The 21,512-nt window shown below is 43.1% G+C and overlaps 1 protein-coding gene and 1 long non-coding RNA gene across 5 annotated transcripts in view; one reads left to right on the top strand and one right to left on the bottom strand.

Moving 5' to 3' along the window:
* Positions 1-21,512, bottom strand: part of LOC124719089 (pyruvate kinase-like) — a 121,929-nt gene that overhangs the window by 59,607 nt on the left and 40,810 nt on the right. The window contains exons 1-2 of one of the 4 annotated variants that reach the window (XM_047244779.1): positions 4,307-4,391; positions 2,103-2,171 (exon numbers count right to left, since the gene is read on the bottom strand). The exons of 1 other annotated variant lie outside the window; for it this stretch is intronic. In XM_047244779.1, coding sequence (XP_047100735.1) covers positions 2,103-2,135 — 33 coding nt within the window. In that variant the 5' untranslated portion in view covers positions 2,136-2,171; positions 4,307-4,391. Of the gene's footprint in view, positions 1-2,102; positions 2,272-4,306; positions 4,413-21,512 lie in introns of those variants that run through there. 2 more of the 4 variants (XM_047244781.1, XM_047244778.1) reach the window with 2 other exon arrangements.
* Positions 2,326-21,512, top strand: part of LOC124719090 — a 40,873-nt gene continuing 21,686 nt past the window's right edge. The window contains exon 1 of the long non-coding RNA XR_007005982.1: positions 2,326-2,448. This is a non-coding gene — a long non-coding RNA (uncharacterized LOC124719090). The remainder of the gene's footprint in view (positions 2,449-21,512) is intronic.

Consider the following 21,512-nt stretch of genomic DNA (forward strand, 5'->3'; position numbering starts at 1 on the left):
GAGGTCTACTCATGTTGTTAATTCCTTTAAAAAACTAAAATATCTGACTACGGTAAAAAAATAGGGGCTTTAGTGAATGAGTGACAAAAAACAAAAGCGGGAAGGAAAATTTACAGCCAATGGAGACTGCGCACACTGATTATAAAATGATTGGGAAGGAAACAGGCTACACCATTTTCAAAGGAACAATTCTGGTATTTGACTGGAGTGATTTAGGGCAAACATGGAAAACATAAATCTGAACAGCCAGAGGGGAATGGGATCAGTCGTCCTCCCAAATGTGAGTCCTGTGCGCTAACCACCACATCCTCTCGCTCGGCTGCTCACAACCAAACCATCATCAGCCAACCTAACCTAGACCTCGGGCTATGCTACAGTGCAATTTGTCACCACAACTGTCATAACTAAATAAAAATAAAGTGTCAACAATAATGATACCAGTCAAAGCAGAACAGCAGTATCACAACCTTCATAACACCCCTATCTTAATACTAATGGTTCAGAGCTAGTGTTTTATTACACTTTTGACCAATTACCGGGGAACCTCTCAGTTACTATCTGAATGCTTAGATAATTTATCTCACAACAAAGGCTATACTGCTGAAGCAACAGCAGACTGCAATATCTATTCTTAATTGTTTGTGTTTCAGGCAAGCAAACATCTGAGCCTCTCTGTTTAAAGAAATAAAAACAAAGGAACTATACATAGATTGCCAATGTAATGGTATGGTTGTATTTTTGTAACTTTCTAGACAGTATCAACTCCTCAATGGGCAAACTACAGTTTGATTCATAAATAAACAAAATTTCATGCAGGAGTCTTATGAGTATTGTCAGTAACAAGACCGCAGGTTTTTATGTGCACCTTGGTCTGGTCACATAATTTTACATGTACAAATTATGAGAAACAGGTAATAATTACAACCAACACAGGTGATTCTATCCAACAATATGTATTAAATCTTAATGTAGTGGACATTATATTGAAGCATATTTCCATTGCTCTTAAACTCTCCTTTTCCTTTTTGTTTACAATCTCTGTTTTGGTATTTGTAATATTACAACATGTGACAAAAGGTAATGCACCAGCATTAACTTCTTAATTAATCAGGACATATGTATTCCTATACAAAACCTGAAAGATATAATACAAGACCAACAGAACATCAAATGACTGTAGTAGACTACCAGACTACACAAGTTTTCTTTCATGTAAATACTAACCTCTCCCAAACATTCTATAGAATACTATTAATGAAGTTTACCTCCACCATTCAGATATGTTCTAATCTCACCTACTTGAGTCTTCAATCTTATTGAGAAAAAAAAATATAAAAAACCATACGCTTAAGTGAAACATTACTGTGATTTACACTGACCATGACAATAGTCCTCAAAGTTAAAGAGACTCAAAATCAGCTTTATTCTTTTCAGCAAATCAAAATTTGCTGAAGAGTAAGACTATACAAATCAGACTGCACTACACACTTGGCTCGCAAAACTTCTTGCAGCACACTGTCAGTTAAATGGTATCAACCAACTACATGCAAAGCAAAGGTGCAAAAGATACTTACAAAGTTTAAACTGCAAGAAAAATTAAGGCAAATTAAAGCTGGAAAACAGAAATCGATATGCTCATTACACCGATGTGAACTGAGACACCAGTTCTGCACAATGTCTCTTGTGATGTTAAAAACTGCTCTCCAAAACTAAGCACAAGCTGCAGCTCATGAGAAAAACTATAAACAATGAACAAAACATGCAGATAGTCACTGTACAAAATGAAATGCACAAGCTACAGCATGTTTACATAACATTCACATAAACAAGTGTTATTTGCAAGTGAAAAGGGTGAGCTAAATAACAAAACTGAGGAGACTTGGCGATCTACGGTATACAAAGATTCTGGCGAGCTTATGCTTTTAGCATGCGCTCATAAAGAAAAAAATTCTACAAAAAAGAAAAATACTTTTAGTGCCAAACTTTACAGGGAAGAGATGTTACAGGAACTGCGAGAAGTAAAAAGCCGCATCCGTGGAGGTCGTAATATACAAACAGAATAAAGTGATGCAGCTGTTTTTCCATCAAACTACCACACTGACCTTATCAGTATCGTAAACAGTTGACCAAACCATACTTCTCCTTTGATTTACCAACCTACAGGCACCAGACTGCAAGAAAAATTGAATACGGATGAGAGGTGATACACTGCCCTTGAAACAACCTACTACAAAGTTAAGGCCCCCTGCAAGGAGTGGCCTTCTCATAAAATGCTACCTGAGTGACTGGCAACACTCCCAGTCACGGAGCATTGGGCTCTGGGCCTAGTCTAAATATAGAAGCTCAGAAGTTCACTCCGAACAGTCTAACACACACAATTCACTGGGTCATCAGTGCCACTCGAAGTTATGCTTGGTGTCACATGAAAGCATTTCATCTCAGTAGTATGTAAGTTTTTGCTCACTGGAACATTTGTTGTGGTACTTATATACTCAACTAATTATATTCATGATAAATATTATTTTTTGGCACATATAACTTTAACAAAATATGTTTATGGCTACTAACTAACCATTTAATTATAAACCAATTAGTTATTCCTAGTCAGGAGTTTCTTTATTGTGACAGGTAGTCAAGTTAAAACAATTTTGGTTTACATTAGGAAACACTTCCGTTGACTATCTGACATTTGCATAAGCACACTATCAAAGATTTTTACAACTGTATTTTACTCCTTTTTGTTCTGAATTTAAGATTGACCAAAGTGCAGATCTTATTTCCTTGATTACTCTCAAATTGTTGCAATGGCCTGTTAAACTACCAGTGTATCAACACACTGTCAAGTGACAATATTTCTAACTGTTTTAAACAGATTCCTGCCAAGATTCACATGTTTGAGACCCAGCCAGATTCAATTACTTGTACTTTATTTTATGCATAAAGTCAGCAGCTACCCCAGAATATTATCCCACAGCACACCAGGAAATGAAAATATGAAATGTGTTATCTTACAGAATTCTGTGTCAAAAGTAGAAAACTATTCTGATTGTAAAAGTATGTCTACTTCATTGTTTTTCTTAGTTTAAATTTTCATGAATATCACTGTGCAGAACTTTGAATCTTATACTGCTTATCTTTTTTTGTTGATGCACTTGCACAAACACTAATGTCAAGCTTACTATACAGTAGTGCAGGAAAATAATGTGTCCAGAAATATAGTTATTACTTATTACTGAAATTCATAAATTACTGGCCATCAAATCAATTCACAAACGAACAGCTTGATTAGCACTGCACGTTTGTCAACATGCAACATAATGTCTAATGTCACTGCAGACAGGACGTTCTGCATCTTTGGACACACAGTATAGCAACCGATGATATTTGTAAAGACATTGACATATCAGTGTACTTATTGCTTTATATGGGGCATCAGGGGGAGATATTATCCGCTAATGTAACTCCATTCCTGTAGCAAACTCTGCATTTGCTTCGAAAACTTTGGAGTCTTAATAAGAGAGACAAATAATCACAAACCTACCTGCACACAAAGCACTAAAAATGTACGTTGCGCCAGATTCCTTTAAGCTACAACTGAAAACCAGGGATCCCAAGCGCCTACAAATTAGATTGATGTATCCCTTATGATGTTTAGAACGCCGGCTGAGTGGTACATTATGTTACTTAACACACCGGCAGCTAATTATACGCAACAGTTAACTTTTAATTTAGTTATCCATTCTTACAGTCTGTGAGCGAGGTGTGAACTAAAGGACAACGGTTATTCCTGGTATCCGTGTCCTTACTCTGGAGGATACGAAAAGCAAAATTTATTCTATTATAACAAAGGCCAATATTATCTTCCAACTTAATACCTTCTGGTGTTTCCCGCCTATACTATAAAATATTTCGCTTTAAAACGTCACAACTCTTTAGAAGTTTACACACATTCCGGTTAACAACCAAGAATGATTTTAGCTATAAAGATATTCGCCTGTCAAAACTGTTTAAACGAATGTCAAATCACGCGCACTTCAAAGGGGAAGTTAATGAAATAATGAAACAAGCAAAAACGGAATAGCACAGTGAAATGGTGAAAAGGGAGTGTCTTCTATGCGGTCAATGGCACTACGTGACATTTATATTGACTATTTTTCACAAGTTTACGAAAAAACAGCCTTTTCGCAGTTCCGAATTTGATTACACTGTGACCTTCTGCAAAATAAAACTCAATTAGTCTTGTATTACAATTACAAATAACGTGGGGTATTTCACAAGTGCCAAATTCCTGGAACTGATGCCGTACCTTCTTAACGTGGAGCTGTGCAGCTGTCTCGAAATCCTTTAGCCGAGTGCGAAAGGACGTTAGAGGTCAGGCCGTGTGGTAGAGAGTTTCCCGTCACCCGGCACTGAACGATCAATAAAAATCCTGTTTCCTGCAACTCGACGCTCTGATAATCGCTATCACAAACGCAGAAGACGTATCCTAAAAATCGGCGAGCAATTTACAGACTGGATAGAAAAGGCATTAATCTACGATTATATACTTATTGCAACGTAAAAATGTCTTTCAATCAATAGCGTAGTCTCACGGCCGGATCAGCTGTTCCGCCAAGGACGCTTCCGCCAGCCGCGAGAATTAAGCAGTTGTACTAAATCATCAATTTACGGAAGGAAGTGAGACATCTCGACGGCCAGGGAACAAGTGTAGACTTGATAAAACAGTCCTCTATTCGGTTAACTGACATTCTATGCAAATATAGCTGTCATAAAAAGTTTTAGCTTGCGCAATGTCATCTCAACGTGTGGGAAATCAATCTACATAATAAACCACTTTCGGCACTACATTGAGAGAATTAAAAATAAAGCATAAGCTCTGTTTCCAGCGAATGCAGATGACAAAAGCATCATTGTGAAAGACGTGGGAATGTAATGTAAATGATTTAGCAAATAAGGTATCAAATAAACAGTGAAAGTGAACATTTTCAAATTTTGGGACTGAAAATAGATGAAAAGCACTCTTGGAAGTATCATATTCAGGATCTCATGCAGAAACTAAATGTTGCTATCTATACTACATTGAATACGAATCATCTCCACTTCCTGTAGCTCTGAAAAGCGAAGGCTTGTGCGGTTTGTATATTTCCACTCTACTGTACAAAGTGGCATATTCTGAAACACCGCTGCCCATTCACAAAGAATATTCTTTGGGCAGATAAAGGGCTGTCAGAACTAACTCCAGAATCACTTTACGAACCTCCAGCTGTCTTACAATTCCAATTCTGCCATCCGTATATGGAAAAGCTATTTGCACTAGTACAACACATGTTTAATCTGTATAAAAATGTGCGCACTATTTTGCAGTTTTCATCTTCAATAGTCTAGCAACAGTATTAAAAATTTAAGCATAAAATTAAGATTTCCAAATGAAATTTGAAAGGCTTCCTTGTGGCACATTCTCTTTTGTTTACAGGAATTCCGCGTAACACACCGACGGAAAAGTAGCTATATTAAGAAATAATTACTGTCAAGTAACATTTCGCGGCCAGAAGCCTTGGCTCAATTATCAGACCACCAAAGTCAAGCGCTGTCGGCTACGGCAGGGGTCTCCCAACTTTTTAGTCCGCCGGCCACATTGACTCTTCCACTAAGTCATATGGGCCATGATCTACCTATTGGGTTTAAAGCACCCTAGCACGCCATGATCACCGTAATGTAAGGCTAAAGGAAAGATGAAACCGCAAAAATCTAAGGGTCCTGGGAATAGCTAACACTGAAACGAACTACGATTTTTATTTAATTACATAATTTTGATTGGTGGACGTACCTGACCGAAATTCTGGCGTATTTCACCGACAAAAAAGTATGTCACTGCACATTCTTCACGAAAGCGTCCTGCAAAGTTAACGAAATCTCAAAATCATTGTTAGCAACACTGTTGCTGCAAGACGAAGAGGTAGAGAATGTCAACGTATTGTTATTTCAATCGGCGCAACAATAAGTTTAGATATGTAGTCTTGTAGCAAGTAGCATATATTTGATAGTTCTGTTGCGTGATTGGTCCGACAATATCGCGGTGTATTGGTCGCGATAGGCCTCGAAACTCAATTGTTGACAGTATAGGTACCACCTCAAATATTTGGCGGGCCGGATACCGGGGATGGCCGGCCAGCTAACGGGGGCCGTAGTTTGGAGACCCCTGGGCTACGTCATGGATGTGTGACCGTTCCAGTCTTCCTAGCGCTGTTGACAAGCCCTTGTGAGTTCAATTGAGGAGCTACTTGGCTCAAACGTAGCGGCTTCGATCACGAAAGCTGACAACGACGGGGAGAGCAATGTGCCGACCACAAGTCCCTCTATATTCGCATCCAGCGACGCCTTTGGCTGAGGTTTACACAGCGGAGCCTTTCGAGGTCTGTTCAGACGGAGGACGAGAGTTTAGTGAAATTTCGCGAATGCATTTGTCTGGGTACTTGAAGCAAGCATGCAAAGGTGCATGTATTGTGTTGGAACAGGTGCCTGATGTCAATATGTGGGATCGAGTTCCATGCCTCTTGCACTTGGTGGGTCAAGTGGAGGGGGGAGGGGGAGGGAGGTTTAATGCTGAAACTTCCTGGCAGATTAAAACTGTCTGCCGGACCGAGACTCGAACTCGGGACCTTTGCCTTTCGCGGGCAAGTGCTCTACCAACTGAGCTACCCAAGCCCGTCCTCACAGCTTTACTTCTGCCAGTACCTCGTCTCCTACCTTCCAAAATTTATAGAAGCTCTCCTGCGAACCTTGTGAACTAGCACTCCTGAAAGAAAGGATATTGCGGAGACATGGCTTAGCCACAGCCTGGGGGATGTTTCCAGAATGAAATTTTCACTCTCAGCGGAGTGTACGCTGGTTTTGAACTTCCTGACAAATTAAAACTGTGTGCCGGACCGAGACTCGAACAGCGTACACTCCGCTGCAGAGTGAAAATTTCATTCTGGAAACATCAAAAAATGGTTCAAATGGCTCTGAGCACTATGGGACTTAACTTCTGAGGTCATCAGTCCCCTAGAACTTAGAACTACTTAAACCTAACTAACTTAAGGACATCACACACATCCATGCCCGAGGGAGGATTCGAATCTGCAACCGTAGCGGTCGGGCGGTTCCAGATTGTAGCGCCTAGAAGCGCTCGGCTACCCAGGCCGGCTCTGGAAACATCCCCCAGGCTGTGGCTAAGCCATGTCTCCGCAATATCCTTTCTTCCAGTAGTGCTAATCCTGCAAGTTTCGCAGGAGAACTTCTGCAAAGTTTGGAAGGTAGGAGACGAGGTACAGGCGGAAGTAAAATTGTGAGGACGGGTCGTGAGTCGTCGTGCTTGGGTAGCTCAGTTGGTAGAGCACTTGCCCGCGAAAGGCAAAGGTCCCGAGTTCGAGTCGTGGTCCGGCACACAGTTTTAATCTGCCAGTAAGTTTCAAAACCAGCGTACACTCCGATGCAGAGTGAAAATTTCATTTAGGTTTAATGCTGTGGGTGATGTCCTTAGGTTAGTTAGTTTTAAGTAGTTCTAAGTTCTAGGGGACTGATGACCATAGATGTTAAGTCCCATAGTGCTCAGAGCCATTTGAACCATTTTTTTAAACGCTGTTTGTGGATGACGCTGTAGTCCAATTATGTCCCATATCTGCTCCATTGGAGACAGATCTGGTGATCGAGCAGGCCAAGGCAACATGTCGACACTCTGCAGAGCATGTTAGGTTACAACAGCAGGAGCGTTATCCTCTTGGAAAACACCCCCTGGAATGCTGTTCATGAATGGCAGCACAACAGGTCGACTCACCAGACTGACGAACAAATTTGCAGTCAGGGTGCGTGGGATAACCACAAGCGTGATCCTGTTGTCATACGAAATCGCACCAGACCATAACCCCAGATGTAGGTCCAGTGTGTCTAACACGCAGACAGTTTGGTTGTAGGCCTTCAGCTGACCGTCTCCTAACCAACACACGGCACTGAGGCGGAATCAGCTTTCATAAGAAAACACGACAGACCTCCACCCTGTCCTACAATGAGCTCTCGCTTGACTCCACTGAAGTCGCAAATGGCGGTGGTTTGGGTTCAGTGGAATACACGCTACAGGGAATCTGGTTTGGAGCCGTCCTTGAAGCAACCGATTTGTAATAGTTCATTGTGTGTGTGTGGTGCCAACTGCTGCTCAAACTGCTGTTGCAGATGCAGTACAGTGCGCCAGAGCCAAACACAATGGTGTTCCCTCCCGGTACTGACACGGGGGCCATCTGAAGGCCGGTCTTCTTGAGACCTACATTCTCGGGGCCACCACTGCCTGAGATCATGTACGGTGGCTGCATTCCTACCAAGTCTCTCTCTCCAGTATCACAGAAGGAACATCCAGCTTCTCATAGCCCTATTACGTGACCTCGTTCAAGCTCAATGAGGTGTTGATTAACAACGTCTTTGTTGTCTTAAAGGCATTCTTGGGTAACATCAGCTCACCACGTCCTACCTCAAAGGTAACTAACGCTCATGGTCATTACATTATGTATTTAAAGCATACCTGATTTGCATCCCCGTAGTGGCGCTACTAGCTCCACTCTTATGCTGTTGTTGTTGTTGTTGTTGTTGCGGTCTTTCGTCATTCCCACATTTTAGTAAAACGCCAAGGTCAGTCTTACTTGATCACTGTTCCTGTCCAGTAGCACTATCTTTGCAACATGTGAATTACGAAGCGTAAAAGAAAAAGGAGCAAAATATCTTTATACAAGTAGCGCAAGCTGTGCTGTAGGTTAAGCCAATCAGTCACCCCTCAAAAAAAGGTGAACTTATATTTACGTAACATCAAATATTATAGCATATATTTATATTAAAGTAATAATAAAGCATCAGAACGTAATAAAAACGCGAATGTTAGGAAAAAAATTTGGGAGTGTCGAGTCGCGAACCACCGCCCCTAACTGACAACTCTTTTCAGAACAGTGACAGTACCTCATGACGCTGAACCAACACCACACATCTTATGTCTAATCATGGTATGTTACTCCTTGCTGAAAACCTTAATCGTAGATATGTTACTAATTGAAATTTAATAATAACAAATTGTATCAAGAACAATGCGTTTTGGGTGGGTCTTTAGTGTGTCGCTGCCTTCAAATAGCCTACTCTCATTATACGCAAGTTACAATAATCCTTTTGCCACGAATATGATATTTCTCATTATTTTATAACGAATCACACAGTTAACGACGGGTTTTCCAGTGATTCTCAATTTGCTGGTGCTCAGAAACGGCATATATACGTAAAGGCTTGAAATGAATGCCAATTTGGCGCCTCACAACTCTGTACTGAAGGGAGACGGCGTGCGTGTGACGTAGGTGGCGTTGTGCCATCTCATTGGTCAACGCTCAGACGCACGCTCAGAATATCTGACATGCCAGATATTGCTCTGCACGTTCGGAAAGATTCCCGAACGTGCTATTCCACGCTATGACGTCAGAAACTCGGCACGCTCAACGTTCGGATGCGCGGTCCGTGTGCCGACGGCTTTAAGCTGGCTTCTCCATCAGGTTCCCTACCTCAAACTGTTCGGTGGAGCATCCTCTACATCCTGCTAAATTTTTATACAAATGGTATCCGAATATCCCAAAACCCGAAATCAGTTCCCAGTTGCCTATCTACCAGCTCTCAGGAGCAACGACAATCTGATTTTCAGTACTTCGCATTATTAAGACCCAATTTAAAAATTTCAATTGTTGTCATAATCTTCCCATTAAGAGCTATATTCGAATAGTTTAACACAGTAATACAAGTAGAGGGTGGCGCACGAAATGGGTTACCATTTTGTATTTGAATATAAACTTTATTGTCAATACCATATGAAAGGAACATATACTACAATGAAGAGCCGTCCATGGAGATTTGCTCTAACTCAGCACATGCTCAATATGTCCACCATTTTGTTTCCTAACTTACTTGAAACGAACACTGAAGTTAGTGATCACCCTACGGCACATGTCTTCCGTAATTTCACTGCAAGCTTGAAGAATAAGCCTTGTGAGTTCCATTAAATCACGTGGACGTTTCGGTAAATTTTTTTCCTTTCGGTACCCCCGAAGAAAAAAGTCACACGGATTGAGGTCTGGACTACTGGAGGGCCAATTTTGTCCGTCATTGAAGCGATCTGGAAACCTGAGTGAAATGATCCGCATGTCGAAATGCTCGTTTAAAAACTCCAACACAGTGTTTGCAGTATGTGGCCTTGTTCCATCTTGCATGAACCACTGTGTGTTGAAGGGCAAGGCAGTAGCAAGAAGCTCAAGAAGCTGTGGAACGAAGCTATTGCGAAGCATGCTCAAATAACGCTCGCTGTTCTCAGTTTCTTCAAAGAAAAAGGGTCCAATAAGTCCGTGACTGGAAATTGCTGCCCACGCTCTAATCCTCGGAGCTTAATGTTGTCGCTCATAAAGCACTTGTGGGTTTTCAGTGGGCCAAAAGCATACATTTTGTTTGTTAACCACACTGTCTAAATGAAAATGCGCCTCGTCTGAAAACCAAACGTTGTTGAGAGTTTCTTCCCTATCCTCCGCCCACTGAGCAAACAGTAGTCTCTGCTGCTTGTGTTCTTCAGTGAGCTTCTGTGCACGACATCTTGTATGGGTACATATGGAGGTCACTTTTAAAAATGCGTTGAACGGAGCGTCTGTATATTCCCATTTGCACTGCTGCCTTTCTACACGATTTCCCGGGACTTCTCTGTACAGCAACTCGTACCGCTTCAATATTCTCCAGCGAACAAACAGGCTTAGGCGGAGGTCGCTTCGCCTCCAATAGTGTTCCTTCCTGTACAAATTTATCGTACAACCTGTGGATGGTCTTCTTGCAAGGGACCCGTCGTGTGTTAAACTGTTGTCGAAAACGCCTCTGAGTCACAACAAGGCTTTTCGTTTCACGAAAAAGTAACACAATTGCCGATCGTTGCTGTGTCGTCAGTCTTCCATAGTCAGCCATTGCTGCTTACTAGTCTCCTAGCGGCAGTATCGTGAATTACACGTCATTTCGTAACTCATTTGTTTTTCCAAGTTCTGTTGGTACTGCTGTAGAGATCACAGCGGGATATCTAATGTGAGTCGTAAATTGTGAAAGAAACAATTGGTAACACATTTCGTGCGCTACCCTGTATTACAGTTCGACCTGCGGGTTGATCTTGAGGCATGGTAAATGACCGCGCGCTAATACCTAGATTTGATTCATCCAGTATTTGAGGATGAGAGCACTTAGCAAATCACAACAAACATTGCATGTACACATAGGTAACAAAAGTCATTGGATATCTCTTAAAATCGTGTCGGACTTCCGTTTCCCTGTCGTAGTGCAGCAGCTCAACGCAGTATGGACTCAAGTCGTTGGACGTCCCCTGCAAAGATGTTGAGCCATGCTGCATCTATACCACCACCAAAATGAGGCCCCATACTCCATGGAGCGTAGGGGACGATTTGGGAGACCCGCACCGCCGACTAGGCAAGGTCCTAGCGGAGGTGGTTTGCTATTGCCTTCCTCCGACCGTAACAGGGATGATGATGGTGACACAACAACACCCAGTCATCTCAAAGCAGAAAAAAATTCTTGACCCCGTCGGGAACCGAACCCGGGACCCCGTGCGCGAGAAGCGAGACCGCTTTTTTTTTTTTTTTTTTTTTTTTTTTTTTTTTTTTTTAACTCATTTTGCTCGTTTCCGTTCGTTGTATCTGCTCGGGGCGGACGTTGCAAGACACCCGTTTGCGTTCGTCGTTGATCCATTAACTCACTGTTTTTATTACAGAGGGCAGCGAACCCCCTGACCGAACACGCTGAGTTACCGTGCCGACTCAAGACCCTGAGCTGCCTCTATAGCCATCCACAATTGCGCAGGTGTTGCCGGAACAGGATGGTTGCACATGAACTGACCTTTCGATGTCCCATAAGTGTTCGATGGGACTCATATAAGGCGATTTGTATGGCCAATTCATTTGCTCGAATTATCCCCAGTTTTCTTGATACCAATTGCGAACAATTCTGGCCAGGTGACATGGCGCATTGTCATCCATAAAAATTCCACTGTAGTTTGTGCACATAAAGTACATGAATGGCTGCAAATAGTCTTCAGGTAGCCGAAGATAACCAGGATCCAATTCTTCCATTCCATGTGAACACAGTCCACACCATTGTGGAGCCTCCACCGTACCTTGTTGACAACTTGGGTCTATGGTTTGATGGGATCTGAGCCACACTCCAACCCTACCATCATCTCTTACCAACTGAAATCAGGGCTCACCTGACCAGTTGTCTAGGGTCAAAATGTTATCGCCCGAGCCCAGGAGAGGCACTGCAAGCTAAGGGCTGTTAGCAAAGGCACTCGCGTCCGTCATCGGCGATGATGAAAATTTGTGCCACAACTGGACTCGAACCCGGATTTCCCGCTCATCACGAGCGGTCACCTTACCATTTGGCTACCTGAGCACGACTCACGGCCAAAGCCAAACTTCCGTATGTCGTCAACGATGCGTCTAGAACCTCTACTCGCACATCCGTTATACAGGGTGGTCCATTGATAGTGACCAGGCCAAATATCTCACCAAATAAGCGTCAAACGAAAAAACTACAAAGAACGAAACTCGTCTAGCTTGAAGGGGGAAACCAGATGGCGCTATGGTTGGCCCGCTAGATGGCGCTGCCATAGGTCAAACGGATATCAACTGCGGTTTCTTAAATAGGAACACCCATTATTTATTACATATTCGTGTAGTACGTAAAGAAATATGAATGTTTTAGTTGGACCACTTTTTTCGCTTTGTGATAGATGGCGCTGTAATAGTCACAAACATATGGCTCACAATTTTAGACGAGCAGTTGATAACAGGTAGGTTTTTTACATTAAAATACAGAAACTTTGAACATTTTATTTCGGTTGTTCCAATGTGATACATGTAACTTTGTGAACTTATCATTTCTGAGAACGCATGCTGTTACAGCGTGATTACCTGTAACTACCACATTAATTCAATAAATGCTCAAAATAATGTCCGTCAACCTCAATGCATTTGGCAATACGTGGAACGACATCCCTCTCAACAACGAGTAGTTCGCCTTCCGTAATGTTCGCACATACATTGACAATGCGCTGATGCATGTTGTCAGGCGTTGTCGGTGGAACACGATAGCAAATATCCTTCAACTTTCCCCACAGAAAAAAAATCCGGGGACGTCAGATCCGGTGAACGTGCGGGCCACGGTATGGTGCTTCGACAACCAATCCACCAGTCATGAAATATGTTGTTCAATAGCGCTTCAACCGCACGCGAGCTATGTGCCGGAAATCCATCGTGTAGGAAGTAAATCGCCATTCTGTCATGCAGTTAAACATCTTGTAGTAATATCGGTAGAAAATTATGTAGGAAATCAGCATACATTGCAATATTTAGATTGCCATCGATAAAATGGGGGCCAATTATCCTTCCTCCCATAATGCCGCACCATACATTAACCCCCCAAGGTCGCTGATGTTCCACTTGTCGCAGCCATCGTGCATTTTCCGTTGCCCAATAGTGCATATTATGCCGGCTTACGTTACCGCTGTTGGTGAATGACGCTTCGTCGCTAAATACAACGCGTGCAAAAAATCTGTCATCGTCCCGTCATTTGTCTTGTGCACAGTAGCAGAACTGTACACGGCGTTCAAAGTAGTCGCCATGGAATTCCTGGTGGACAGAAATATGGTACGGGTGTAATCGATGTTGATGTAGCATTCTCAACACCGACGTTTTTGAGATTCCCGATTCTCGCGCAATTTGTCTGCTACTGATGTGTGCATTAGCCGCCACAGCAGCTAAAACACCTACTAGGGCATCGTCATTTGTTGCAGTTCGTGGTTGACGTTTCACATGTGGCTGAATACTTCCTGTTTCCTTAAATAACGTAACTAGCCGGCGAACGGTCCGGACACTTGGATGATGTCGTCCAAGATACCGAGCACACGCCCGTTAGGCATTTTGATCACAATAGCCATACATCAACACGATATCGACCTTTTAGGAAGTTGGTAAACGGTCCATTTTAACACGGGTAATGTATCACGAAGCAGATACCGTCCGCACTGGCGGAATGTTACGTGATACCACGTACTTATACATTTGTAACTATTACAGCGCCATCTATCACAAAATGAAAAAAGTGGTCCAACTAAAACATTCATATTTCTTTACGTACTACACGAATATGTAATAAAAATGTGGGCTCCTATTTAAAAAAACGCAGTTGATATCCGTTTGACCTATGGCAGCGCCATCTAGTGGGCCAACCGTAGCTGGTTTCCCCCTTCAAGCTAGACAAGTTTCGTTCTTTGTAGTTTTTTCATTTGGCGCTTATTTCGTGAGATATTTTTAGCCCGGTCACTATCAATGGACCACCCTGTATATTCCCGTACAGTTGAGCAGTGGCGTATACATATGGGGTGCCCGCGCCTTCCCCCTTGTGAGACTGCCCGCATTGCCACCCCCGCCTGTCAGCCGGCACGCTATTGGTTCGTTTCTTTCGTCAGTCGACTCGACTGAATAAAGTTATTTAGTTGTACTTTCCTATCTAAAACGCTCGCCCGTGTCATCGTATTATATACGTTTCTGTCTGCCACATAGGTAGCTAACTACCGTTATTTGAAGAATAATCACTCTTTGTGATTAAAGGACATCACACACGTCCATTCCCGAGGCAGGATTCGAACCTGCGACCGTAGCGGTCGCGCGGTTCCAGACTGTAGCGCCTAGAACCGCTCGCCCACCCCGGCCGGCGAAGGAGGATCGGCTTAATGGCTTAGCTCTGTTGAACACTTACGCTGACATTGATTGTCCTATTGACGATGTAATTAATTAATTTTCCAGGAAGAATAGGCGCATAGAATTCATCATTTAAGGATGATAACCACAATTGTAACTTTTTTATATAATATGGCATTGTCTTGTATATGTGTATAATCGCCGGCCACTGTGGCCGAGCGGTTCTAGGCGCTTCAGTCCGGAACCGCGCGGTTACTTAGGTTTACGTAGTTCTAAGTCTAGGGGACTGATGACCTCAGAGGTTAAGTCCCATAGTGCTTAGAGCCATTTTAACCATTTGTGTATAATCGATTTAAATAAATCTTTCTTAAACTTTGCTTGTGATTTGATTATTTTTTATTACGGTAAAAGTAAAGGTAGCTCAAGATATCTTTAGCGCCCCCTCCTTGAGGTTTTTCTGTATCCGCCACTGCAGTGGAAACATTTTACTTGAAACTCACTTGCTCGCTGTTGGCGGGAAGATATTTCAAGCGAAGTTCAAATGGTTCAAATGGCTCTGAGCACTATGGGACTCAACATCTGAGGTCATCAGTCCCCTAGAACTTAGAACTACTTAAACCTAACTAACCTAAGGACATCACACACATCCATGCCCGAGGCAGGATTCGAACCTGCGACTGTAGCGGTCGCGCGGTTCCAGACTGTAGCGCCTAGAACCGCTCGGCCACCCCGGCCGGTTTCTAGCGAAGTACAGCATCACAGTCTTATACAGTCCTCCTTATTCGCCTAGTCTAGCAACATGTGACTTTTATCTATTCCCCAAAGCGAAATCTGCATTAAAGGCAACATGATTTCAGTCCATTGACGCAGCGGAAAAAAAAATAAATAAAAATAAAGCGGCATGGTTCATCAACGAGCTCATAGAGAAAGCACTGATTCCATCAACGCAAAACTTGTATCGAGCGTTACAGAGATAGAGGGGAGTATACCGTATTGAGAGTGACAATAACGAAATATGTATATTTTTGAAATAGAATGTTTTTACAGCAATAGTCTCGTTATTTTATAACCACACCTTGTAGAATGTTAGTAGAGTTTTCATTTAAAAATTTTTAAGATTTTTCACATAAAGAATTCGGAGGCATATTTCGGCACGCCCTCTTAGTGTTCTTGAAGGTCGCGCCAGTTATAACAGCCATTTCGTAACGCCCCATCACGCGAGTGCTTTTATCTGCGATTACGCAACTCGGAAGCGACGGCTCCGACCCTCCCCAACATCCAAGCCGCGTGTGCTATTCACCTCTGCCTCCGTGAACTTTTACGTAACTCACACAGACCACAGCATACAGTTTTACACAGAACACGCTCTCAGTCTCAAATCATAGTAATACCTGAGCCCTCGGGCATTCTCAGCTATTTCCTCCTCAGATTAACGCCGATGTTTGATAGTACAAGAGTTCTCTTGGCTAGAAATGGCCACTTTTCCTGTGCTAATCTACTTTTTACGACCTCCTTGCTTCGTCTTCACGTGTTATTTTGCTTCCACGTAGCAGAATGCAACCTTTACAAGTTTTCAGTGTGTGTAATTAAAATGAGGAATATAATACCGACAAAGCCTTGCGAAATTACAAAAGCATTGCAGCAACGGTGCTGCTTGTCTCCTACATTGTTGTCCGCCCCGATAGCTGAGTGGTCAGAGTGACGGATTGCCGTCCCACGGGCCCCAGGTCGATTCCCGGCTGGGTCGTGGATTTTCTCCGCTCAGGGAATGGGTGTTGTGTTGTCTTCATCATCATCATTTCATCCCCATCGCAGGTCACCCAATGTGGCGTCGAATGTAATAAGGTCTGCACCAAGGCGGCCGGACCTGCGCCGTAAGGGGCCTCCCGGCCAACGGCGCCAAACACTTACTTCCATTTTTCCTACACTGTTTAAATAGACATCGAGAAAGCCCTAGACTTATGGAGTAGGTAGCATGCAGGAATGAGAATTCAGATAACGAAGGACCAATGTGCGTACACCTTGTTCTTCACAAATGATCAAATAGTGTTAGCTAGTGATGAGGATGGTATCTGCTTTTTGTTAACAAAATTATTACAAGAATATCACAGGTGGGGACTGAAATAAATATTTCTAAAGACGGAATAACTATGTTGTGGAGAATGTGTAGGAGACACAATAGTAGAGGGCCAGCACGTTGTTGTTGTTGCGGTCTTCAGTCCTGAGACTGGTTTGATGCAGCTCTCCATGCTACTCTATCCTGTGCAAGCTTCTTCATCTCCCAGTACCTACTGCAACCTACATCCTTCTGAATCTGCTTAGTATATTCATCTCTTGGTCTCCCTCTACGATTTTTACCCTGCACGCTGCCCTCGATTACTAAATTTGTGATCCCCTGATGCCTCAGAACATGTCCTACCAACCGGTCCCTTCTTCTTGTCAAGTTGTGCCACAAACTCCTCTTCTCCCCAATCCTATTCAATACCTCCTCATTAGTTATGTAATCTACCCATCTAATCTTCAGCATTCTTTTGTAGCACCACATTTCAAAAACTTCTCTTCTCTTCATGTCCAAACTATTTATCGTCCATGTTTCACTTCCGTACATGGCTGCACTCCATACAAATACTTTCAGAAACGACTTCCAGAAACTTAAATATATATATATTCGACGTTAACAAATTTCTCTTCTTCAGAAACGTTTTCCTTGCCATTGTCAGTCTACATTTTATATCCTCTCTAATTCGACCATCATCAGTTATTTTGCTCCCCAAATAGCAAAACTCCTTTACTACATTAAGTGTCTCATTTCATAACATAATTCCCTCAGCATCACCCGACTTAATTCGACTACATTCCATTATCCTTGTTTTGCATTTGTTGATGTTCATCTTATACCCTCCTTTCAAGACACTGTCCATTCCGTTTAACTGCTCTTCCAAGTCCTTTGCTGTCTCTGACAAAATTACAATGTCATCGGCGAACCTCAACTTTTTATTTCTTCTCCACGGATTTTAATACCTACTCTGAATTTTTCTTTTGTTTCCTTTACTGCTTGCTCAATATACAGATTGAATAACATCGGGGAGAGGCTACAACCCTGTCTCACTCCTTTCCCAACCACTTCTTCCCTTTCATGTCCCTCGATTCTTATAACTGCCATCTGGTTTCTGTACAAATTGTAAATAGCCTTTCGCTCTCTGTATTTGACCGCTGCCACCTTCAGAATTTGAAAGAGCGTATTCCAGTCAACAATGTCGAAAGCTTCCTCTAAGTCTACAAATGCTAGAAACGTAGGTTTGCCGTTCCTTAATCTATCTTCTAAGATAAGCCAGCACGTTAACGAATATAAAAAAAAATTAAATATTTGGGTAGCGTCCTATAGGAAGATGGAAGAAATAATTGGGAAATTCACTGAGATACCATAAGCCATGGCATGCCTCCTAATATTGTATCGCACCTCTTTCTGCCCGGTGTGGTGCAGCAACTCGACGTCACATGGACTCACCAAGTCGTTGGAAGTCCCTACCTCTATAGCCGTCCATAATTGCGAAAGTGTTGCCGGTGCAGGATTTTGTGCACGAACTGCCCCCTCAATTATGTTCCATAAATGTTCGATGGGTTTCATGTCGGGCGATCTGGTTGCCCAAATCACTCGCCGAATTGTCCAGAATGTTCTTCAAATCAGTCGCAATTGTGGCTCAGTGACATGAGACAGTTGTTTGGGAACATAAACTCCAAGGACTGCATATTGTCTCCAGGAAGCCGAACATAACCAGCAGTCAGTGAGTGATCGGTTCACTTGGACCAGAGGACGCACTCCATTCCATGTAAACACAGCACACACCATTATGGAGCCACCACCAGCTTGGTTCAAATGGCTCTAAGGACAATGGGAATTATCATCTGAGGTCATCAGTCCCCTAGACTTAGAAATGCGTAAGCCTACACAACTAGCCATTAAAATTGCTACACCAAGAAGAAATGCAGATGAGAAATGGGTTTTCATTGGACAAATATATTATACTACAACTGACATGTGATTACAGTTTCACCCAATTTAGGTGCATAGATCCTGAGAAATCAGTACCCAGAACAACCACCTCTGGCTGTAATAACGGCCTTGATATGCCTGGGCATTGAGTCGGACAGAGCGTGGATGGCGTGTACAGGTACAGCTGGCCATGCAGGCTCAACTCGATACCACAGTTCATCAACAGTAGTGACTGGCGTATTGTGACGAGCCAGTTGCTCGGCCACCATTGACGAGATGTTTTCAGTTGGTGAGAGATCCGGAGAATGTGCTGACTAGGGCAGCAGTCGAAAGAAAGGCCCGTACAGGACCTGTAACATGCGGTCGTGCATTATCCTGCTGAAATGTAGGGCTTCGCAGGGATCGAATGAAGGGTAGAGCCACGGGTCGTAACACATCTGAAATGTAAAGTCCACTGTTCAAAGTGCCGTCAATGCGAATAAGTGTGACCGAGACGTCTAACCAATGGCTCCCCCATACCATCAGGCCAGGTGATACGCCAGTATGGCGATGACGAATACAGGCTTCCAATGTGCGTTCACCACGATGTCGCCAAACACGGATGCGACCATCACGATGCTGTAAACAGAACCTGGATTCATGCGAAAAAATGACGTTTTGCCATTCGTGCATCCAGGTTCGTCGTCGAGTACACCATCGCAGGCGCTCCTGTCTGTGATGCAGCGTCGAGGGTAACCGCAGCCATGGTCTCCGAGCTGATAGTCCATGCTGTTGCACACGTCGTCTCACTGTTCGTGCAGATGGTTGTTGTCTTGCAAACGCCCCCATTTGTTGACTCAGGAATCGAGACGTGGCTGCACGATCCCTTACCGCCATGCGGATAAGATGCCTGTCATCTCGACTGCTAGTGATACGAGGCCGTTGGGATCCAGCACGGCGTTCCGTATTACCCTCCTGAACCCACCGATTCCATATTCTGCTAACAGTCATTGGATCTCGACCGACGCGAGTGGCAATGTCGCGATATGATAAACCGCAATCGCGATAGGCTACAATCCGACCATTATCAAAGTCGGAAACGTGATGGTACGCATTTCTCCTCCTTACACAAGGCATCACAACAACGTTTCATCAGGCAATGCCGGTCAACTGCTATTTCTGTATGAGAAATCGGTTGGAAACTTTCCTCATGTCAGCACGCTGTAGGTGTCGCCACCGGCGCCAACCTTGTGAGAATGGTCTGAAAAGCTAATCATTTGCATATCGCAGCATCTTCTTCTTGTCGGTTAAATTTCGCGTCTGTAGCACGTCATCTTCGTGGTGTAGTAATGATCTTTTGAAAATAATTTAGTTTCGCGGCGGAAACAGAATTGAATCGTTTGGCTTTTACCACTCAGAAAATTTAATTTTATACTCTAGGGGTAATTACCGTCAGATTGGGAACGACTGGTTTAGCATAACAATGCACGGTTCATTTGACAGGAAGGTGAATACCTCAAATGCGGCCCTGTGAATTTGTTTCTTTAGCTATCCTCTTGAATTATAAGCAAACGAAGCAAATCTCCTCGTTCTGTCTCAGACCGGCCATTCGGGACCGACCGATCGCCATGCCATCCTTTGACAATGGCGTTATTTGGATGCGGTGTGGAGCGGCGTGGGGCCAGCACACCGCTCTCCCGGCCGTCGGGTCGGCTGTTTTGACCTTCTTCTCAATCAAGTAGCTCCAGAAGTGGCGTCACGACGCTTCTTGTATCCCGCCCAGACCTCTCACGAAGGAAAATTCCAGGGCTGTACCGGGAACTGACCCCGATCCACAGCACAGCAGCCAACCCAGCTACGTCAAGAGGCTCTTCTGCAGGCTGTTTCACAACGCAGTACCGACCATGCCGCGGCGCGCGCTTTGAATCCGTGGCGCCGCCGTGTACGGATACGTCTCGGCTGCGTTTAGTTTTAGACAAATGCATAAAGAATACAAAAGACGATAGCTTCTTCCGAAACACAATATTATAGAGTTAATAATATTAACATAAGAACGGAAGTCAGGGTTCTTCTACAAACACAGAACCAAATCCCTGTTCATGTGAATGTATGTTCCTTTATTGCTATTCGTAAAACGAACCCCATATAATGCAATCAGTCTGTAGAATTTGAGGCCTGTTCTTACTTTGTGTTTCTACTAAAAGGTAGAAGTTTTCCTGTGCGGCTGGTCCCGGCGGAGGTTCGAGCCCTCCCTCGAGCATGATATGTTTGTTTGTCCTTAGGATAATTTAGGTTAAGTAGTGTGTAAGCTTAGGGACTGATGACCTTAGCAGTTAAGTCCCATAGGATTTCACACACATTTGAACATTTTTAGAAGTTTTCTTTGAAGCACTGCATTGAAACTTAACAATTCTTGCCGCACAAAGAGTGTTTAAAAAGTAAGTGGAAATTTATAATTTTGTGTGTTGTATTAGTCCGTTTTGCACTACTTTTTCGTCACTGTCTTCGTAAACATGCCTCAAAAGTATGTGTACAATGTTATGCATATTGGGTATTTACTCTGCTGTCGGCTGTCAGAAAGGTTACATGTGTTTTGGTAGCATTACCGACTATTTCTTTTGTATAAAAATAAATTAGAGACTCTGTATTAAATTATGTTATAAGAATGGAATAAAGTATATGAAATTTTTAGAAACGGTAAATATTGCTTTTGGTAAGCCTGTCATGAGTAAACCAAGGGCAGA

This window comes from Schistocerca piceifrons, chromosome 10, assembly GCF_021461385.2.
Source record: "Schistocerca piceifrons isolate TAMUIC-IGC-003096 chromosome 10, iqSchPice1.1, whole genome shotgun sequence".
Classification (NCBI taxonomy): domain Eukaryota; kingdom Metazoa; phylum Arthropoda; class Insecta; order Orthoptera; family Acrididae; genus Schistocerca; species Schistocerca piceifrons.